General features: G+C 37.7%; 1 protein-coding gene across 1 annotated transcript in view; it reads left to right on the top strand.

Moving 5' to 3' along the window:
* The window catches only part of KCNH5 (potassium voltage-gated channel subfamily H member 5), a gene marked incomplete at both ends in the record, with an annotated part of 361,648 nt that overhangs the window by 299,025 nt on the left and 40,496 nt on the right, over window positions 1-22,127 (top strand). Inside the window, one exon of the mRNA XM_079700833.1 lies at window positions 3,191-3,387. Coding sequence (XP_079556959.1) covers window positions 3,191-3,387 — 197 coding nt within the window. The remainder of the gene's footprint in view (window positions 1-3,190; window positions 3,388-22,127) is intronic.

The following is a 22,127-nucleotide window of genomic DNA, read 5'->3' as shown; positions in this document are numbered from 1 at the left end:
TAATTTCATCATTAGGTAAAATAAAACATATAACAGATATTTGAAGACCTCCACAATTTAAAATGGTCTATATATGGCAAGGGGAAATTTATATATATATTGAGTATTTTTTACCTATTGATGATACACTTATCAATCAATGAATATTTACTGTTCTGCAGATCTGTGTACCTGTTTTATTAAAAAGTATAAGGAAACACATCTGTGAAAATAATTGCTATTTTAAAATAAAAGATTCATTACAGAAAAATTTAGAAAACAAAAAGTAGAAAGAAGGAAAACAATAAGCACATCACTTGAAGCCAATCGCTGTAATAGCTATGTGCATTTTCTTTTAGTCTTATATCCTTTTTGATTTTTAACACAATTTATTATCAATCAACAAATTAATAATAACATAGAATATACTATATAGAATAATATAGAATAATAAAACAATATATTTTGGCCCTATCAAGATTATTTTTCTTTAAGAAATTAAGAAATAGTAGACTTTTAATTGAAAATTCTTTTAGTCTTAGAGTTTCAGTTTCATTTTTATGTACTTTATTTTATGTACTTTTTAATGTACTTTATTATAGCTATAACCATAATCATTCTTTGTATCTTTATTTTTTTATTTAACATTATAAGATTTGTATTCATGTTAGTTCTGAAACTAGTTTTAATTCTATATGAATTTATAGATAGATATAGATTTCTGTTTTCGTTGGATATTTTATTTATTTATTTTTGCCAATCTGAAGTTATGATTAATAGCACTCCAGTGAATATTACATGTGTTTGTTCTAAATCTTTTGATTGATTTCCAGAAGTGAAATTACTGAGTCAAAGGCACTAGTAATTATTATTGTGGTTACTATACATGAAAATCAATTAGTTGAAAAGTGATGAGTACTTATAAATGGGTCAGAGCTTGTATTATAAATGATAACTTGAGAAAGTGTTTCAGAAATGAATCAGAGAGAAATGTAATCATTTTTCTCTCTTCAAGATAAAAGCCAGTATAAAAAGAGTAATAATGACAATAGAGGAAAAGGAACAGGAAGTGGATCAATGCCCTGTTATTTCCATAGCACGGGGGACTAAGAAAATATAATAGCTGTTGATCTCTTCTGTTTAAAAAATAATGCAAGTAAATTATAAGACATAATAAAACTCATCCATTAGCCTGTAATGAGAGAAAACCTACTATTTGATGCATTCGCTTTGTGTATACATGTGTGTGTTTCTGGGGAGAAGAGGGTGTATAAAATGAGATAATACTATATGTATGATTTGATATCCTGGTTTTGTTATTTTACATAATGTGAACATTTCTCTGTTACTTTAAAAAATTTATGATATTTAGTGGCTGCATAATATTCCATAATTTATTTATGTTTTCATTCACATTTATCTTGTTTCTACCTTTTATGGCTATTATAAATATCACTTCATCAGTGAACATTCTTATAAGCAGTTTTGGTACTTCTGAGAATGCAATTAGAGTAAATACCTATAATTGGAATTACTAGTTTAAAAGTAATGCCGTTTATGGATTTCTGAAATTCATCTAAGTGGAGGTAAGGTTTATCTTTTAAATTTCTGTAGTTAAAGTCTCCCTTATGTTACTTTGATGCTGTATAACCTCAGACACCTTATTTGACTCTCAGGTCTCTAGTTATCCTTCCTTGGACAAATATATGACTGTGAGACATTTAAGTCATTCATCAGTGTCATGAACTAAAAGGAATTTGGGGAGGGTCAGGTAACAAATGATACTGCTCAAGATGTATTAAATATCTATTATGGTTATTTTATGCTGATCATTTGATCACATGGTGGTTTTAACCACCTCCTCAATAATATATATGTTTTCTCTCTCCATACCAGAGTGCCTCGTGGTTCTCTAAGGATTTCCAAACTGCCTGTGTGGGGTGGGCAAAGAATCTGTAATCTCAGTCAGCCTCAGCCTCTCTCTCTCTGTCTCTCTCTGTGTCTCTGTCTTGTTCTCTCTCCCTTCCCCTCTCTCTTATTTCTCTGGTTACACACTATCTTTTCTTTCCAGTGGTCTGACTGGCCTGAGGTGTTACAAGTAGTCTTTCTTCTTCTTTTTTCCTGTCAGTTCTGACTTTAATCTTAATAATGAGAGCAGATATTCACTCATCTCTGTGGTTAGAGTGCAGAAAGAATAAATCTTTGGTAGCGTGGCTCTAGGAAGAGTTTTTTTTTTACACCTAGAAATATTCCCTGTCTTTTTTCTCTTTAAAACTTTCCCTTTCCTACAGAAGAACAGAGAACACAGTTGACAGCCCTTCAGAAGCCAGGGACACTTATGGAATTGCCTCAGCAGAAAAGCCTTTCAGAACTTAAGCTCTGAAGCTTCTTCATTTCCCTTTGTTTGGGCAACTAAGTACTCTTGACTCAGGATGGTGAACTATTGATTTCAGGTCACCAGTGGGCGTTGCTCTGAAGTGAATAGTTGATTCCTGTGTTCTAGAATTCTAGAATTTTAAAAAGACATCCACATTTGACTACAGTACAGCGCCCTTTATGGAACTGTTTATGGCATAGCAAATCTGGGCCTCCATGTTTTACCCAATTTAGCCTCTTCGGCTCTATTATTATGGACTAGAGCTCTCTCGCTGGCCCTGAGGCCTTGAATAAAGTTTGGCTTGGTGAAAAGAGAAGGATATCCTTTAGGAATCAGTGATGGTGAGGTTTTGTTTGCCTGGAGCACAAGACTTAGTTGCTGAATAATGTATGTTTAACATATGTTGAGTCAGTTCCAGACTTATAAAGGCTGTAATATCCTTGTATATTGCCTCTTACTGTCACTTCTAGCAGAAGGAGCAGAAGAAAGGATGAGCCTAAGACGTCACCTTTGCTCCTTCTGGTCAGAATGCAAAAAGCTAAGGTGGCAGAAGATAATGAAACTATTTGTTAAAATGAGGTTCTTGGCTTCTCTGTTGGATTTCATTTATTCAGGCCACTCCAGATTTCCTTCAAGAACTGAATTTAAGATGATGTTACTTTACATATTATATGAAAATGTTGTACATTGTTACTTGTATATAGATGGTGTTATATACTTAGACTCCAAATTATGCTAGACGATCAATACCATATATGAAACTGAATAAAATATCGTGACTAGGATAAAAGCAAGTGTAGATACTTGAATATCTATATCTTAATTGTTTTCCAGGGAAAGGGGATGTATTTGGAGACATCTTCTGGAAGGAAACCACCCTTGCTCATGCCTGTGCCAATGTCCGAGCACTGACATACTGTGACCTCCACATCATCAAGCGAGAAGCCTTGCTTAAAGTCCTGGACTTTTATACAGCTTTTGCAAACTCATTCTCAAGGAATCTCACTCTTACTTGCAATCTAAGGAAACGGGTATGTTGTCTGGACCCACTTCCACTCATTAGTATCTAGAGGGTTAATACCTTATATGCTATTAGTTGAAGAGTGGTAAAGTGATTTTATTTCGTAGTAGCACATTCCCATCAATGCAAAGTGACCTGATTTTTCCCCCTTTCTTTATATTTTGTTTACTTTTTAAAGAGGGGACAAAAACCCTGAGTACATGAGTAAAGATTTGAATCTTTATCATTTAAGTGCAAAATGAAAAATATGCTTGAGGAGAAACAAACTGTACTATAATATAATTAGTTAATTCTTGGGGTTTATAATACTGCCATAAAATTAATATCAGTGTCTCTTACTTTATTATGTGGATATTTTAAAGCTAGTAAGGTTAATCAAACTGGTTGCCTACTTTATATTCCTGATTCTCTTTACACCCTCCCTCTCATTTAATAGTCAATTCATAAAGCTCATTCCCCATTAATTCTTTCAAACACACTATCTCAAAAAATAATTAGCCATACTGACATATCCTATAAATAGATTTAGGAATCCTTTACTTCGCATGGCTGCTGCAATTTTAATCTTCTTGCTGTTTTCTTTTTTATTGATGAGTGTGGCACAAATTTAATTTGCATAAAGAAATTTCCTATCTATGACTTATAGGCCATTGGACATTGGCGAGGGCTCTTTTATTGCCAACAGTGAAATAGATGTTTGGATAATAGCACTTAAGGAATTTCATCTAAGATGATTACCTGTCTATGATGAAGTATTTTGAAATAACAAGGCTTCCCTTCCACTAATCCCTTAAATAGAACCTTCCTGCTAGTTAACATGGAGAAAAAAATCAATCCAAGAGACAATTTAACATCTTTACTGCAGCAACAAAGATATGTGCATAAGTAAGCAAATCAACGTAATTCTCTACTCAGGGCTCTAAGAGAGGATAAGACTTCAGGAGTCATATTCATACTAGTGTCACAACACTTGATTTATATATGAATAGCAGTTTCAGTTTATATTTTGTTAGCAAATAGTTATTGAGCATCCACAACCTGCAAGACAAAATGTAAAGAGCTGTAGAGAGCACGAGGACTAAATACACAGTCCCCACGCTCAAGGAGATGACAGCCAAGTGTGAATATTATGTGAAATGCAAATATGTGAAACATCTATTTGTACAAGTAATTGAGAGTTAAGGTATGATAAACCTGGAAGAGGGGTACCAAACAGGACACCTGCTCATTCATTAGGGAAATTGGAGTCCTGTCTAGTATTACACAGAAATATGTCTCCTTAGGTCTATGTTCTACCTTCTCTTCTACAAGGCTACCTGGTGGGTATTTGAAACTCTTATGTCTTATTAAATCTTCCCAATATACATTTTGCCAGTTTTAGAATCTGCCCACATACTACAAGTTTACCAAAACTCAGATCTGTCCTTACAGTCCTCAGGACAGATGTTATTTGTCACTGTCCTCCTCAAAGCACTGTTCTCTACACATCGTCTCATCTGATGTTTATAATATTCTTGTGGGGAAAAAAGGGCAGTTATTTTCCCTTCAAACACATGAGGGAACTCAGACCTAAAGAAATTAATATTAAGTAACTGACTGATATATTTGCAATGAAAGGTGTCAAAGAGGGATAATTAAGACAACTCAGCAGTGGCAAATAAATTTTGGTTCTTCAAGATGAGTTAATCACAAAGCTCTATCATCTCTTTTTCTCTTTCACACATCTGAGCATGTGCACATTACACATGCGCACACACACACACATTGGTTATAAGAGCTGAGCATACATACCAGCGTGCCTATCTCTGATGGTGTTAGAGACAGAAAACTCATGCTGTTTTTTTTAATGGGACCCAGGAATGGAGCTCCTGCCTCTGTAGGTGCCAGTGTGCTAGTTATATCACATGGCTTCTTCCCTTGTTCCTTGTTATAACATGTGTCAGGTTTTTTGTTTGTTTACTTTTAAAAAATATTTCTTGCCCTTTTGCAATTGATAGATGGTTTCAATAACTTGAATGTGGGTGTATTGCTAATCAGTGTCACTTTATTCTCAGAAAAAAAGTATTTTCATAAAGAAGAGAAACTGTAAAAAAATGATTCATGAGAATAGCTACAATTTTGAGAGCCTATTTTATAGCCATGAACTTCAACATATTTTGCATATAATAATTAATCTTATTAAATATCGACAACCCACAGACGAGGCAGTATAATCTCCATTTCATTGATGAGAGGTTGAGGTTCTGAGAGTGAGACAGCAAGTTGCCAAATAAATTACGGGTCAGAGTCCATCTCTATCTGATTCTAAAACCCATATTCTTTAGATTATACCATGTTGCTTTTGTTTGTCAAAATAGCTGACTTTTTTCCCCTACAACAATACCCTACAGGCACACTCTCAACAATGTACAGAGTTTCTCATTCACTCAATTACTTTAACTTCATTCCCCCATTGAGCTATTAACAAAAGTATTTTGTTCTTATTGCTACTATTTTCAGCATTCTTTCAGTGAACATTGGTTGTGAATTGTAGAATCAAGACTATGTCCTTAGCATGCTATTGATATCTCCTAGCTATCATAACCATTAATTAACGGCTAGCTCCAAGTTGGGGGAGCAGATTTGGGACTCAGGTTTTCAGGCTTCATGGATTACAGCTCCAGCCACATAAGCACATACAGTGGCTCTGTAGTGTTTAGTTCTCAGTGGCTGTAGTAGGAAGGAATTTGGTAATGCTTTAGCTGCTTGCCTCCATCTCCATTCAGGAGAAATAAGACGTTTGTTATGCAGATATATCTCCCACTAACCATCCTTAGGTCCCTCTCTATAAAATTTCTAGAACTATAACTGGTAATTTCATCCAAAAACTAGAGCAGGGGTTGGCAAAATTTTTCTGGCAAGGACCAGAAAAAAGTAGATATTTTAGAATTTGAGGGCCATATAGTTTCTGTCTCAACTACTCAACCCCAAAATTGCAGCGTGATATTAGCTGTCTTAACTTGGGCTGCTATTACAAAACACCATAGATTGGGTGGCTTCACCAACAAGAATTTATTTCTCACAGTTCTGGAGGTTGCGAAGTCCAGGATCAAGGCGCTGGTCAATTCGGTTCCCCGATAAGGGCTCTTTTATTTCTGGTTTGGCAATGTCTGCCTTCTTGTTGTGCCCTCATATGGTGGAGAGAGATAGAGAGAGGAAGCAATTTCTCCCAGGTCTCTTCTTACAGAGACACTAATTTTATCATGAGGACCCTCATGGCCTCATCTAAACCCAATTATCTCCCCAAGACTCTTTCTTCAAATATCATCCTACTGGGGGATTAGGGCTTCAACATATTGATTTTAGGGGAACACAGTTCAGTCCGTAGCAGCAGCCAAAGATAGTATATAAATAAAAGAGGATAGTTGTGCTTCAGTGAAACTTTACTAACACAGGTGGTTTCTTATGGTCCTTAGTGTGTCAGTAACTGAGAGTAGAGGACTAGAAGTTAGATGGGGATGACAGTAAGTATGCAAATAGAATTCTTCCCCTTTGTTAGAAAGCAAATATCTACTGATTGCCACCCAGCAAAGAGGGTCATAATGAAATGGAAAATGCCATATATAAGAGGTGGCTGCACACAAAAACAAAATCCAAACAAACAAAACAAAAAAAGAGGTGGCTACAGGAGCCAGGTAGATAACACACGTGAGTAAGGCAAGGCTCTGTGGCTATGAAGACTGGAAAGTTCACACCATATGTAGAAGGGCTGCTGCTACTCAGTCTGCTTGTACATTGCCTTGGAATACCAGCCCACTGTTGCTTGGTCTGCATATTTTTTTTCAGAGAAGCCAGAAGTATGAATTTTTATGTGAAATCACATGAGTTTGGTAACTAATTTACTTTGTCTTTGAAAACACTATAGTCAAACAAAACAGATCTGCTTGCCCTTGGTCAACTGTTTGTGAACTGAATGGAATGATTTAAAGAACCCCTGATCTTATGATACTAGGAGCCTGAAATTTTTCCCTGCATCCTGTAAATTTGGATGAGAAAAATTATTATATCGTTATTTTCTTTAATTTCTAAGTGAAATTTAGCCTTTTTTTCAATTATGAAAGTTGATAACAAACTACAGTGTTATTAGAAGTACCAAAAGACATTACAGATATTTTCATAGCATAATGTTTTTGTTGAAGACATCCTAAAATGTTGTTTGCACTCATCAGTACTTAATAATTATGATAGTTATTAGACCTGCTGTGATAATAATGTTATTGTGTTAATAGAAAAGCACATAGATTACTATCTTGCAAATTAGTTTTAAAATTTGATAACCGAATTTCAATACAATATGTTTCCTTTGCAACACTATGTATTTTATATTGTGCATTTAAAGCAGCTCTTCTGGAATGAGGCCTATTTCACAGGCTTTACCAGACTGCTGGAGATTAAGATCCCCCATATGAGAGTCAGAAACTGGACTAAGTTGAGCAAAAGGACTGGTTGGTATATGTTTTTCAATAATAAGAAGACAGTTCTATAGTTTCCAATATGTTTAAACATATTCAGAAAAGGCATAGGACAGCAACAGAGGTAGGTTGACTCACTTGCTGATTTTATTTATGATTTATTCATTTTACCTATTCAAGATACCATTTCCTGGAATGACTAAATGGTATTTATTAACTTGAGGACCAGCCCTCAGGGACGGGTCTGAGAAGGCACACAGCACAACCAGCATGGGTGATATGTAAATCTTAAAGAATTCTAATCAGATGTTAAACGTAATCACTGCACTTCTGCTCATTCTGCCTCCTGTTACACAGTGATCTTTACCATTGTGTAAAAAGAGTAAATGTAGCAAGCCTGACTGCTGGGCTTTGAAAGAACTGCTTACAAAGTGGGCCCTTGGCTGGCATCTGAGAACTTGAACTTCAAGAGAGTTCCCACCACTCATAAGAGTGGCTCACGGTACCTGCTACTTATCCAAACAGTGTGGCTTATGCTAAACGTTTACTTTCCTTCAAGGAGTGTGGCGTTTTAGTATGTGCCAGACAGGATACCTGTGTGGCTAAACTCCAATAAAACCACTGGACACTGAGTCCATAATGAGCATCCTTCGTGGCAACATCTCACGAGTGTTGTCACAACTCATTGCTGAAGGAATTAGAGAGAGGACACTTGGAGGCGTGTTTATGGAGTGGAGCCCATTGGACATTGATCCAAAATGATGCCAAACTGATGCTTACCCTTTAGTTGTAGTCTCAAAGAAATGCCTCCACTGTTGCTTCAGAGACTTATCTTGCTCCTGGTTGATACTCCTTTTTACCATACATTTCTGAATCCCTTAGGTCAAGACACAGGATAATCTGGAACACCTCAACAGTATTCATTTAACCCTTGTATTAGTCTGCTCAGACAGCCATAACAAACTAACACAGTCTGGGTGGTTAAACAGAAATTTATTTTCTCACAGTCTGGAGGCTATAAGTCCAAGATCAAGGTGCTGGCAGGGTTGGCGTCTGGTGAGAACTCTCCCCTTGGGTTGCAGACGGCTGTCTTCTTGTGTTCTCACATGGCCTTTTCTCCGGGCGTGTGTGTGGGGAAGAGAGCGTGAACTCTCTTGTGTCTCTTTTTACTGTATAAGGATTCCACTGGATCAGGGGCCTACTCTTATGACTTCATTTAAACTTGATTGCTTCCTTAGGAGCCGCACCTTTAAGTACAGCCACACTAGGGGTTAGGGTTTCAATATATGAATTGGGAGGGCAGGTAGGAAGCAAAAATTCAGTCCATAACGACCCTGTTTTTTTTTAAATTAAATGTGAAGGAGTAATTTTTAGAAATACTCTAAAATCAACAGTTGTGGCTGATATAGGTCTGTATTACTGGGGAAGTGCTGCAGTATCACTATTCAGCATTGATTTTTATAACTTCTAGGCAATGCATAATTATCAATACTTGCAAAATATTCTTGCACTCCTACAGTGATTTAAGATTCCCATTTAAACTTAGAAATATTTCCAAGAATGACCAATACCAATTCTAAATTGGAAAATCAGAAATAGAGGTACCTGTAGCATTCTTTTCACCCCGTAAAGCCAGAGTCCTTTTCCACAGGTGGCACTGTTTTTAAGTAGAGGGCAACTGAAGCCAGCTGGCAATTTTATGGATGAGTGTAGTATCAGTCCTATATTTTAATGTTCCAGTGGTAAGAAATCGCAGTTTAGACTCACTCTTGAATTAGCACAGGCTCAGAACTAAGCAATGTTTTTTCTTTCCCAAAAGCATTCTTATCATGGGAAATCCAGTGGCACAGAATGTCTTTTTTTCTGTGAGCAATGAAGCATCTCTACAGCAATTACCTTTTGTGGATGGAAAACATACTGAAATTGGATATCAAACAGGCCTAAAGTATTTGCTTGGTGTACATGTGGTGCAAACTACATGTATTTCAATAGTCATTACTGGCATCTTTGAAGAAATAGTCTAGGAATGTGATAATGGAAGTTCCAACTTCACTACCTTCTTCCCCCCCCCCCCCATATCAGCTAAACAAAATATGGGAGCACATTCATTCCACAAATCCATGGTTTTTATCCCATGAAAAAGACACTAGTAAAAACATTGTCCACAGTTGGAACAAAAGATATATGGTCTCCATAAAACTCAAGTATTCTATAGTATCTACGCTTACTTCTCTCACAGCATTGATTGCGGTACTTTGGTTTCCTATTTACGTTTTTGTTTTTTCAACAGAACAATGAGCTTCATAAAGTAGGTATTTTCTATAATCTCTTTATTGCCAATGACCAGAAGAGTGCCTGTAGTGCCTGCTAATTGAAGGAATGAAACGTGAATCAGACACGTTGCCCAGCACAGAATAATCGCGGTCATTCAGAGAAGCAAATGGTACCCTTGACAACTTTGGCAAAGAGCCTTATGAAAATAGGATTATGAAAATGACCGTTACTAACTAGTGTTAAATCACAATTAGAGTTAACTTCCAGCTGCAGTTTCTAACCATTTATGCCTGCAGATTCTGCACAATGATAGTGCTTTCAGAATAGTACAACAATTTTATCACTGTTGAGTGAATTAAGATCGCCTGATGCCAGGGGCTAGGTTTACCAGAATACTGCCTTAATCTTATTCTAAATAACTTTGAAGAGCAAACTTTTTTCTCACAGTTTCCTTTGAAGAATCTGTATACCACACTTGAATCTGAGCAGAGTGTTGTTATAACTCTCATGACCTCAATTGAGCATCAGGATTGCAGATTCACTGTGGCCCTGCTGGCAGTAGCTCTGCGTATACATTATGGTTTGTAGAACTTTCACCTCTAAACTGATGTAGTTTGCACACCACAGGCATTATCTCATTTGAGCTTCAAATCAACACTGTAGGGAAGTGAACAAAGAGAGATAAGGTGACTTGCTCATGGCCACAGAGCTGATAGCTGCTCTGAGGCTCCAGCCTCAGTTTCCCAACTCCAAGTGGCTCTCATTTCACTGTTGGTGGTAAAAAGGAGCAGATTTTCAGCAATTCCAGAAGTTTGTCATGTGCATTTAGGTAAAGCAGAGACCTAATTATGCAGTCTTTTGAGCCCTTAAGCTGCTTCTATTTAGAGCTCTCTGTTGGTCTGCTTCCAGATAGAAAAGAAACTTTTCCACATTTAGTTACCAGGACATAGGTTCACAGATCTCTCACTCTTCAATAATGCCTACAAAGCAGTTAGTTAAGGACAGAGTTTCCTGTTTTAGAGCGGGGGCTAGATTCAATAATTTACCAGCATAACTTGACAGTAGATGATACTGTCTGTTGACTTTTTCCAACACTGGAGTTTATTCTGATTGCAAGAAAGTATGTATATTAGTAGTAAACAAGAAGGAAATGAATAAGCCTGAAGTAGACCGAAGAATAGTCAACTAACATAAGAAGGTAGACATTTTATAAATTATTTTTCTTGGGAATTCTCAAAGTAGCCAACAATCATTTGAAACAATCCTTTGTTTTATTTTAGAGCTGAATTCTGCCTGACGGTAGTGCCTTTCTAGGAGTATCATAACTGGATGCCAGACTGTTTATTTCCAATATGTCTACCACTTCTGAATTCTCAACAATTAATATTTGATGAGGGACCACTGAAAGCCCGGTGCTATATCACACCATCTTCATTTAAAGGAAAATATTCCTTTTGAATCAAGAAGCAAGGATTTCTATTAATATTAAGGCTGAAATGTACATATTTTCTTCCCTAATGCCTTTTGGTATTGATTTAAATTTGGAATGCATGCAATTTTTCCCATCCTAACTTGTTATTTTCTTTTGTCTCTTTTTCCTTCTCTCTTCTGGAAAAAGAAGTCAATGGATGTGGTCGTATGTAAAATATCAAATTTGGATCTGTTTATAGATCTGTATTTTAATGAATTTTTAGGCAGAGTTCTTTTGGGGGAGTTCCTTCCTCGTCAGTCCCCAAGACAACACCTAAATTTGATCATATAGTTTGTTATTATTGGGATTTCTTCCCTTCACTTTTTAAGTGGGATCCACTGACTCAGGCTTTTCTGTCCTCTGAGGTACCTGAGAAAATATAGAGTTCAAAAGACATGTGTTCAAAAGCCTTCCACACTGATTTTGAGAAGTAGCTTTGTAACACTTTATGACAGGACATATTTTGAGAAGAATTTGGTTATTCAGAAGAGGGGTTTCAAGATGCTTATTGTGAATTCAGAGAATTCAGATTATTGCCAATAAAGTAAAATAAATATTGTAATAAAACATATCAGTTTATATAAAATAAAAAGCCTTTTAAAGCATTATATACATTTTACAGATGCGAAAATGGAGAACTGCTCTGTGGTTAGATTTAATTTGTAATAGTTGACTGTTATGACCCAAATAGAATCTGCCTTCCTGGAATGTTCATTTTCTTTCCCAGCTGGGAGGTGCATTTCACAGATTTTGACATTCTGATCCACTAATCTTTTCCCAAAGGAATCAAATCAAGTTGTTCTACTAAATAAGCAGAGACACTCAGATGACCCAGAGAAGCGGCAGTATTTTCTCCCAGAGAAAGGCCTTCATTTTCTGCCTCTTCTTTCTGAATCAGGTTATACTTGATTCACCCAACACTTTTAGGAGTTGGCATTGATTTTACTGGGGTTTGTTCTGTGTCCGCAGTTTTATCCTCTAGAGAGTGATGTCATCAGTAGAAGTTCAGCAGAGGCACTTTCCCTTAGGAAGCTCACACTCTGGAATGGAAACTGCAGGGTAAAAACTGTAACTGCTAATTCTGCATGTAAAAAGTAGCCAGTTTTCCCTGAAGGCAGCACAGAGAGGTAATGTGGGGCATTGAACCCTGTCCAGGAATTTGCTTCCCTCTTTTAACAGCTGCCTTAGCAACTAGTTGAGATATGGTTGTGGATGGCATCATAATTCTAGCATGTTAAATGGGTGACATGTAACACAGGTCCTTTGAAAGTGAGTTTACCGTGACAAGAAGATGCGTGCACCCTCCTGAGTGAGAAAATAGTGTTTCCTAATGCTTGGAAATTCAGAAACCAGGATGTAGGATGACCTACTTAGCCACTGTAGAGTGTGCTGTCACATGGGGAAGGGTCTGTTATGCCAGCAAAAACCAAGCATGGAAGATCAGATCCAGCCTGCTGGATTTATGACTCCATAAAAGGAGGCTGACTGCTGGCTTGTTAATGGCAATGTTCCACACCTGGCAGTCACAGAGTCGCTTGTTACTGAAATAACACACTAGGAGGACTTTTTCTGAGGGCTGTTGGGAGTGAGTATGCGGTGGGGAGCAAAGAAAGCTGCCTGACAGGGCCTCATCCCCTACATTCTAATGTAGCTGACTTCTCCAGAGTGTTTGCAAAAAAGGGCTTAATGTGGACATTTGCTCTGGTGAGAAAACAATGAAAGTAGATTTGTTTTGTTTTTAACATCTTTATTGGAGTATAATTGCTTTACAATGGTGTGTTAGTTTCTGCTGTATAACAAAATGAATCAGCTATAAATATACATATATCCCTATATCCCCTCCCTCTTGTGTCTCCCTCCCACCCTCCTTATCCCACCCCTCTAGGTGGTCACGAAGCATGGAGCTGATCTCCCTGTGCTATGTGGCTGCTTCCCACTAGCTATCTATTTCACATTTGGTAGTGTGTATATGTCCATGCCACTCCCTCACTTCATCCCAGCTTACCCTTCCCCCTCCCCATGTCCTCAAGTCCGTTCTCTAGTAGGTCTGCGTCTTTGGATTTGGTAGTTTTGCCAAGCTGAAAAATCTCTGTTGTTGCATTCCTAGGTCATTCTACTTGGCACACTCCTTTTAGAGGGGTATTTTAATTATGAACCAGAAATTCTGTGGAGGTTGACAACAGTAATGAAGCTCAAACAATGCAGAAAGAGAGAGAGAGGGAGAGAGATGACTTTAAAAATTCAAAAAATCAATCAGGGCAAGTCTGTCAGCAGAAAAGACTTGCAACAAATGCAATTATATGAAAGTGTATCTGATGTTTGGAGGGTAAGCTGGCTTTACTATACCAAACAGGATACAAGAGATTTGTATTTCCAGCTTTTGAACAAACTTTATAAGACAAACACATCAATCTCTGGAAGCACAGGCACCGCTGTATATTCCAGGGTCAAATATCCATATCCCAGAAATAAATTCATAATTGATGCCATAGAACTTTAAATTATTCAGGCATTTTCTCATTTTGTCCAAATCCTCTTTGAAAAAATATGCCCAATTTAAATATGCTATTCTAGTCTAGATTTCAGACAGTGTTCAACACTCAGATGTGTTCCAGTTTGTCAAAGATGCAGTTGATTTATTTTGATTAAAGAATATCAGAAATGCAGTTAATGCCTCACCAAAATAAAGTCAAGCTAAAATAAATGACCAGGGTGGACTTCCATGGTGGTCCAGTGGTTAAGACTCTGTGCTTCCACTGAAGCGGGGACAGGTTTGATCCCTGGTCAGGGAAGTTCCGCATGTGGTGTGGCCAAAAAGAGAAAAAAGGAATGACCAGCCTTATAATAAAGGCAAAGTATAGCAATTCATACAGCAAAAAAGTGGTTATTTTAAATGCAAGACAAGGGCAAAGGTATTCCTTTATTGAATTATGAAAAGACTTTTGTTCTCAAAACTTAAAATTTGAGATCACATCTTTAAAATATGGAACAGTGAAATCATCGAGATTTAGACAAATGGAGGAGAGCTTGGGAAAAGAATATATTACAAGGAAAAAGATATGTGGCACTTGAATTGCTATTTTATTAAATCAACTAGTCACCTATCCTATGACTTCAGCTCCCTCCTCAAGGATCAGCTTTGCCCCTTCCCCATTTGCCTCCCCCTTGCTCCAGCTGCATGTGATCTCTCCCTTCTCTGTACTCCGGTACCACCCACCACTGTGTCATTTATTCAGTATTTACTGCATGTTGCTTTGTAGAGTTATACGTATTGAACAGATGCCCTGTCCCCATACATTGACTGTTAAGCTCTTAAAGACAGATAAATGTTTATTATCCCATACATCCAACTGTTCTTTGTGCTCCAGCACTTCAGAGGTGTTTGTTGATTGAATGACTGAGTACTGATACTGCAGAGTTCATTACTTTAAAGCAATGTGTGCTGCTTCCCTTTCTGGCAGCAGAACCCGATACCCATGGGGGAATAAGTACTGAGAGTAAAGTAGCAGGAAAAGAGGTATCCAATTTATTATTTTTTTAAATTCTGATAACTACTGGGATCATTTGAATGTATCTTTAAGAAGAATTTGCAAAGATTACATTTTTGAGGAATTAAAAACATTCCTTGGGGGCTTCCCTGGTGGTGCAGTGGTTGGGAGTCCGCCTGCCGATGCAGAGGACGCGGGTTCATGCCCCGGTCCGGGAAGATCCCACATGCCGCCAAGCGGCTGGGCCCGTGAGCCATGGCCACTGAGCCTATGCGTCCAGAGCCTGTGCTCCGCAACGGGAGGGGCCACAACAGTGAGGGGCCCGCGTACCACAAAAAAAACAACAAAAAACATAAAATATTACGTGGGAAATTAAAGATAAAAAATGTGGACTTGCCATTGGATTACTATGAGCAGATACATTTTAACTAGTTAAAACCTGTCCAAAAATAGTAAGGGGAAACGGTAACATTTGGGACTCTCCAAGGGGTACCTGAATTCTCTCTTTGCCAGCAGTAGGTATTGAATTTAGAATGAATCTTTAGTTGTTGTTTTGGTGAAAGGAGAAAAGGGAAAACATGTCCCAGACACATGGCTCCTCTCTTAAACAACTACAGGCAGAAAAAGTGGACCACAGCTTCCACCCAATTCAGAAATAAAAGCAATTTTGTTTACACCCATAGTGAAAGAGCATCTATACTCTTTCCTAGGGAATGTTCCAACATCTGTCTTTGTAAGAACTAGAGAGCCAGCTTCTGGTTCAAGAGTATGATCTTGGGCACATGAGTTTACTTACTATGTCTCAGTTTATACATTTGTATATATACAAATGATATAATAGTCAGTAAATATGCATGGAGTACCTCTTAAGTGCCAGGTACTTGTCTAAATCCAGACTATTTGGAGTGAATTAAACAGATGGGTTCATGTCCTCATGGGGCTTAGGGTCTAGTACCCTCCTCATAGAGTTGTTGTGAGTGTTAAATGCATAGAGACCATCCCACGTGAGGCCTTAGTGAAGATTAGTGGTGCTGATGGGGATAATGGTGGTGATGGAGATGTTGACAAGGATGCGTTTCATAAGTGGCAGTGCCAGACTGGTGCCCAAGACCCTCTCAAAATTCTAATGGGAAGAGAAGGTCAACCTTTAGTCTCAGTATTACTGGAGTCTGTCAGTCACTGGTGATATGAAATTAAGAGCAGTGTTAGCAAGGCACCCAGGTCTGATCTCTTTAGAAAGCAGAAGCCCCCTCTTAAAAGCCAAATATAATATGTACTAGTGAGGAATTCCATAAGCACCAATGGAATATGCTGAGAATTGTGGAAATAAATGCTTTTATGCTTGCCCAGAATAATGTTGACTTTTCCCAAAAGAAATGCTTACTTTCTTCTGTTAACACTAAACAATATTTACCTCTGCCTTTTTCTAAACTTCACAGATTCAACATATATAACTTCTATTAGGGGTAAAATCTCAGTTGTGGTCCCTAACATTTGATGAAATGATTTGGCTAATGACACATATTAAGAGAACAGGCAGGGGTTGGGATGTCAAGTCCAGTTCTTGGCCCTTTTAACCCATGGATTGCATTTATCTACTGTAAAGTTAATGAACACACTTCCATGCTGTTTTGCTGTGTGTATGAAGATGAGCATTAGCAAATTTTTTTTGAATTTTATTTTATTTATTTTTTATACAGCAGGTTCTTATTAGTTATCTATTTTATACATATTAGTGTATATATGTCAACCAATATCTCCTGATTCATCCCCCCACCCCCACCACTTTCCCCCCTTGTTGTCCATACGTTTGTTCTCTACATCTGTGTCTCTGTTTCTGCCCTGCAAACCGGTTCATCTGTATGATTTTTCTAGGTTCCACATATATGCGTTAATATATAATATTTGTTTTTCACTCTGATTACTTCACTCTGTATGACAGTCTCTAGATCCATCCACGTCTCTACAAATGACCCACTTTCGTTCCTTTTTATGGCTGAGTAATATTCCATTGTATATAGGTAACACATCTTCTTTATCCATTTGTCTGTTGTTGGGCATTTAGGTTGCTTCCATGACCTGGCTATTGTAAATAGTGCTGCAATGAACATTGGAGTGCATGTGTCTTTTTGAATTATGGTTTTCTCTGGGTATATGCCCAGTAGTGGGATTGCTGGGTCATATGGTAATTCTATTTTTCATTTTTTAAGGAACCTCCATATTGTTCTCCATAGGGGCCGTATCAATTTACATTCCCACCAACAGTGCAAGAGGGTTCACTTTTCTCCAGCATTTGTTGTTTGTAGATTTTCTGATGATGCCCATTCTAACTGGTGTGAGGTGATACCTCATTGTGATTTTGATTTGCATTTCTCTAATAATTAGTGATGCTGAGCAGCTTTTCATGTGCTTCTTGGCCATCTGTATGTCTTCTTTGGAGAAATGTCTATTTAAGTCTTCTGCCCATTTTTGGATTGGGTTGTTTGTTTTTTTAATATTGAGCTGCATGAGCTGTTTATATATTTTGGAGATTAATCCTTTGTCCGTTAATTCATTTGCAAATATTTTCTCCCATTGTGAGGGTTGTCTTTTCATCTTGTTCGTAGTTTCCTTTGCTTTGCAAAAGCTTTTAAGTTTCATTAGGTCCCAGAGCATTAGCAAATTTAACTTGACCTAAAATGTGTACTTTAACTAAATGTTCTAAACTCATCCTGAATTTTTTCTATCAAGTTTGACTGTCTGAGCACTCTTCTATCTATTGAAATACTGTCCTATTAACTATGCCTCTGTGGTTATAGAAACAGTTATTACATAAATGAGTTTATCTTAGTGGGAGACACTCAGGGGAAGCATTGGGAAACATGGAAAAGAGCTTTTCCAATCTGTGCTTAGTATTAACCTGGTAGTTTTATAAGCCAAGAGTTAAGTTTACTCTTTTTATTTTTGAATTTTATTTTATTTATTTTTTTATACAGCAGGTTTCCTCTTATTTAGAACCTCGAGCAAAATTTGAATTGCACTTTTAGAAGTAAAAGGCAACTACATTTTGCTTTCATAAAAATTTTAACTTCACCTTCCCTTAACATTCTGGCATCTTTGAAGACTTAATTAAAAAAAAATTATTTGTATCCATTCATCTGCTTGTGAGAAAACATAATAGAGAGGCAACTGGTATGGGAAGAGATCTGTTACTTCAATAAGCTCATTCCATTAGTCAAATTTGTCAAAGAAAAGGTGAACTAATAGCTTTCTTTTTTATAATATTCCCTGTAAGAAAAAGTTGCTCATTTTTTTCATGTTTGATATTTCATAGTAAAGGTAAAATTCATTTTTAATGAAAAATATTCCACAGGGTTATTAATTTAAAGAAATGCAGAAAGGGAGAACTGTCATTTAAAAAGAGCAACTCCTGAATTAGAGAATTAGAGAAAGTACCCAGTCAAAATACAGCTCAGTGAAGTTCTTTCTCCAGGATCCAGGCCAGGCAGTGGAAGTGACCCTTACCTGCACCCTGGATGGCATCTGTGTCATCTGTGCATGAGCTGCTTTTGCATGAAAGCTTTGGTAACTTAAAGAAGTAACTCTTTGAGCTTATTACTTGTACCTTTTATTATACTTCTTATATTTAGTCCATTTTTCTCACAAAATTGTAAACTACTTGAGGTCAAAGATTGTGAATAGGGTAATCATAGCATCTACAGCAGCATTTTATACTGTGATGTTCAAATAATGTTTGGCAAGTGAGTGAATCAATATTGGAGCTCCTCCTATTTGCAAGAGGATTGAATATAGTTATCATTACATGCATTTACATTCCCCTAACATAAACAATTTCTCTAAGGTTAAAGAGGTTAGATTTTTTTTTTTTTTTTTTTTTTTTTTGCGGTACGCAGGCCTCTCACTGTTGTGGCCTCTCCCATTGCGGAGCACAGGCTCCGGACACGCAGGCTCAGCGGCCATGGCTCACAGGCCCAGCTGCTCCGCGGCATGTGGGATCTTCCCGGACTGGGGCACGAACCCGTGTCCCCTGCATCGGCAAGTGGACTCTCAACCACTGTGCCACCAGGGAAGCCCAAGTGGTTAGATTTTTTTAAATCTGTTGAAGAGAAGCTACTGCTATAAAAATCTGCAGCAGAGCCAGACTGTGAAGAAAATTGTAATGTAAATTTTCCCGTTGATGGATCCATACCTCCCTCCCACCTTCTAAAACTTCAGGTTTTGCCTCTATCCCCACTCCCCAAGCTTTATTCTCCATGTAGCTTTTTGGAGCTTAGAAATACCCACTCTTCTGTTGACCATGACATCTATCTTTTGGGGTGTTGTAGAGGTTTGAGGGGTCTAAGATATAAAACCCCTATGTCTATCTCATATTTGCAACCAATTGAGAGATTAAAATATCACTATTATTACTGATAAAGCTGATTGGAGGATATAGCTTTAGAGCTTTATCAAGTGGGCTTTCTAGTACTTTAGCCCTTGAAACAGAAAGATTTACCATCCAGGCACTGATCTGGCTGGGTAACCACAGCTCTCCCCTATGAGGGAAGAACCTGCCCTGATAAACTCATTCTGCAGTAAATAAGCCTAAATGCTTCATCTCTGCAGGAAGGACAGTTTCTAAAGGGGATAGGAAATGGCTACACTTCTTCTGACCTCACCAACCAGAAAGGTCATTCCTTTTCTGGGGAGAAGGAAGTGAAAGAGAGGAAAGTAGTAGGACTATTAGGCTTCTAGAAGTCCTTCCATTTGGATACCTAATGAGGGGAGAGTAACTATTCTCCCTAATGGGTACAAATAGAATCACAGTACTTAATGATTTATAACATATGAGTATAACATAAATGCACAAACTATATAACATGTACAACATTTATATGCATTTATAATAAATACTTTTATATATACATAAATATAACATACTATATATGTATATAACACACATTTCTTTTAAAGTATCATACATATGTAACATATCACTTATGTATATTTACACTTTAAATGATTACCCCAATCTCTAACATAAATAGGAATTCCAGGAGAAGTGACTATGACCTGAAGGATTGCAGGCAACCTGAAGGAGATGCCATGGGACCATGAACATTTTTAGGGGTGACTTAGATCAGAACATAGGGAAAAGTGAGGATCATGGACTACCTGCATGAAATCCATTGGGGTACATATTCAGGTTGCAGATTTCTGAGCCCCACTTTAGATACTGAGCCATACTTTACCAGGTATGGGGGTGGAGTGTAAGGATTCACTCCAGGTGATTCACATGCACAGCATGGTTGGAAAGCCATTGTTAAAGTGGCAGCTGCCTAACCTTAAGGTATGCAGAGGGTTGTGACTAGCTTTTGTGATCCCTTGGTCTCCACTGAAAAGAGACATGGAAGGTGAAGTTCTTTAGATTGAGTGAAGACTCTTCTGACAATAAGGGTAACCAGGGAAATGGCTGCTCTGTAAGGGAGGTATTGACAGTTCCAAGTGTGCAGCATTTCCTACCCAGAGATTTCTGGCACTTACACCCATACTACGACACATGCTCCATGTGGGAAGCAGGGCACCAACTAATATGCAGTCTGTCTGTATTGTTATGGGCCTCTGTGATGAATACCTACCCCCTCACCAATCCTCAGCCCCCTGCAGCCCTTATCTTGAAAGTCTCTCTGGCCCCTGGCCTCTAACCAAAGTCCCTCTTCCAATGATTATTTAAAAAATGGATAAAATATATGTGATTGGTTCTGTGAAAGTTTTAAACCATATATCATATAGATATTTAAAATTATACTTGTTTAGAGAGTTGATCAACTTGGTGCTTTTGAACATGCCATACACTGTTAGGTATTCTGAGGAAATATTGCTTTTGATGGAAAGTCAGACTCATCATTGATCTTAGGTTAAAGTTGCCTTTTCTGACAACCACTTGTAGTGTGAGGACAGCGTGTTATTTTTTTTTACAAGTGGCATGACTGCTGCTCTGTCTGGGACAACACAGACCTTAAGATGGGGGGGATGAGTGACTCTTTGAGACTTTCCACCTTTTGAGCTTGTGATCTACATAGACAAACTTGAGTAACCAGCTACTGAATTGATTTGCCATACAAGATAACTTTTGTGCATTAAAAATCTGGAGATTTGACCGTCACTCTTGTTGTCAACTTGTGTAATATCAGTGTCTTACAGGGAAGCAAGTGTTAAAGAATTCCCTCTGGGGCTTCCCTGGTGGCGCAGTGGTTGAGAGTCCGCCTGCCGATGCAGGGGACACAGGTTCGTGCCCCGATCCCGGAAGATCCCACATGCCGCGGAGCGGCTGGGCCCGCGAGCCATGGCCGCGGAGCCTGTGCGTCCGGAGCCTGTGCTCTGCAACGGGAGAGGCCACAGCAGTGAGAGGCCCGTGTACAGCAAAAAAAATAAATAAATAAATAAAAGAATTCCCTCTGCTAAACTCCAGGTCAAAACAAAAGGTAGAGGTGAAGACTAATTTGTGTAAGTCTGTTGATATGTCCTTGGAGGGACATGTACTTTACACTCTCCCTGGTTACTTATCCCAATTTCCTTACTTCTCCATTCATTACACCTAAGAGTCTTTCAGATTCCAAAACAGATTTTGGATTGGGCATTCTGAAAGCTATGATATTTTACTGGATTTTTTTCAGTTTCTGATTCTCTCTCTCTTCCTTTATATCTATATATAGATTTAGATAGATAGATATAAATATATAGATATAGATCTATCTATATATTTTTTTACTTGATCTGATGTCAAAAAGTCCATCTGGCCATATTCTGAGACTATTTGTGGTGATATGGAAAAAATTCATAGGCTAAGAATGAGAGAATCTATATTTAAACCATGGTAACATTTCTTACTTCCTATCTTAGGTGACCACCTTAACCTCGTGTGCCTCAATTTGGTCATCTTTAAAATTGGAATAGTTATAATATCTGACACTTCTGTAGCTCTTACACTTTAGAAATCTATTTAAAATGCAATATCTTATGTATCCTTCAGGGATCATATGTCCATTTAATAAATGAGAAAACCAGGACCTACAAAAGCAACGTA

This window comes from Hyperoodon ampullatus, assembly GCF_949752795.1.
Source record: "Hyperoodon ampullatus genome assembly, chromosome: 3".
Classification (NCBI taxonomy): domain Eukaryota; kingdom Metazoa; phylum Chordata; class Mammalia; order Artiodactyla; family Ziphiidae; genus Hyperoodon; species Hyperoodon ampullatus.
Note: the sequence above shows the minus strand (reverse complement) of the source record. Positions and strands in the feature narration are given on the sequence as shown.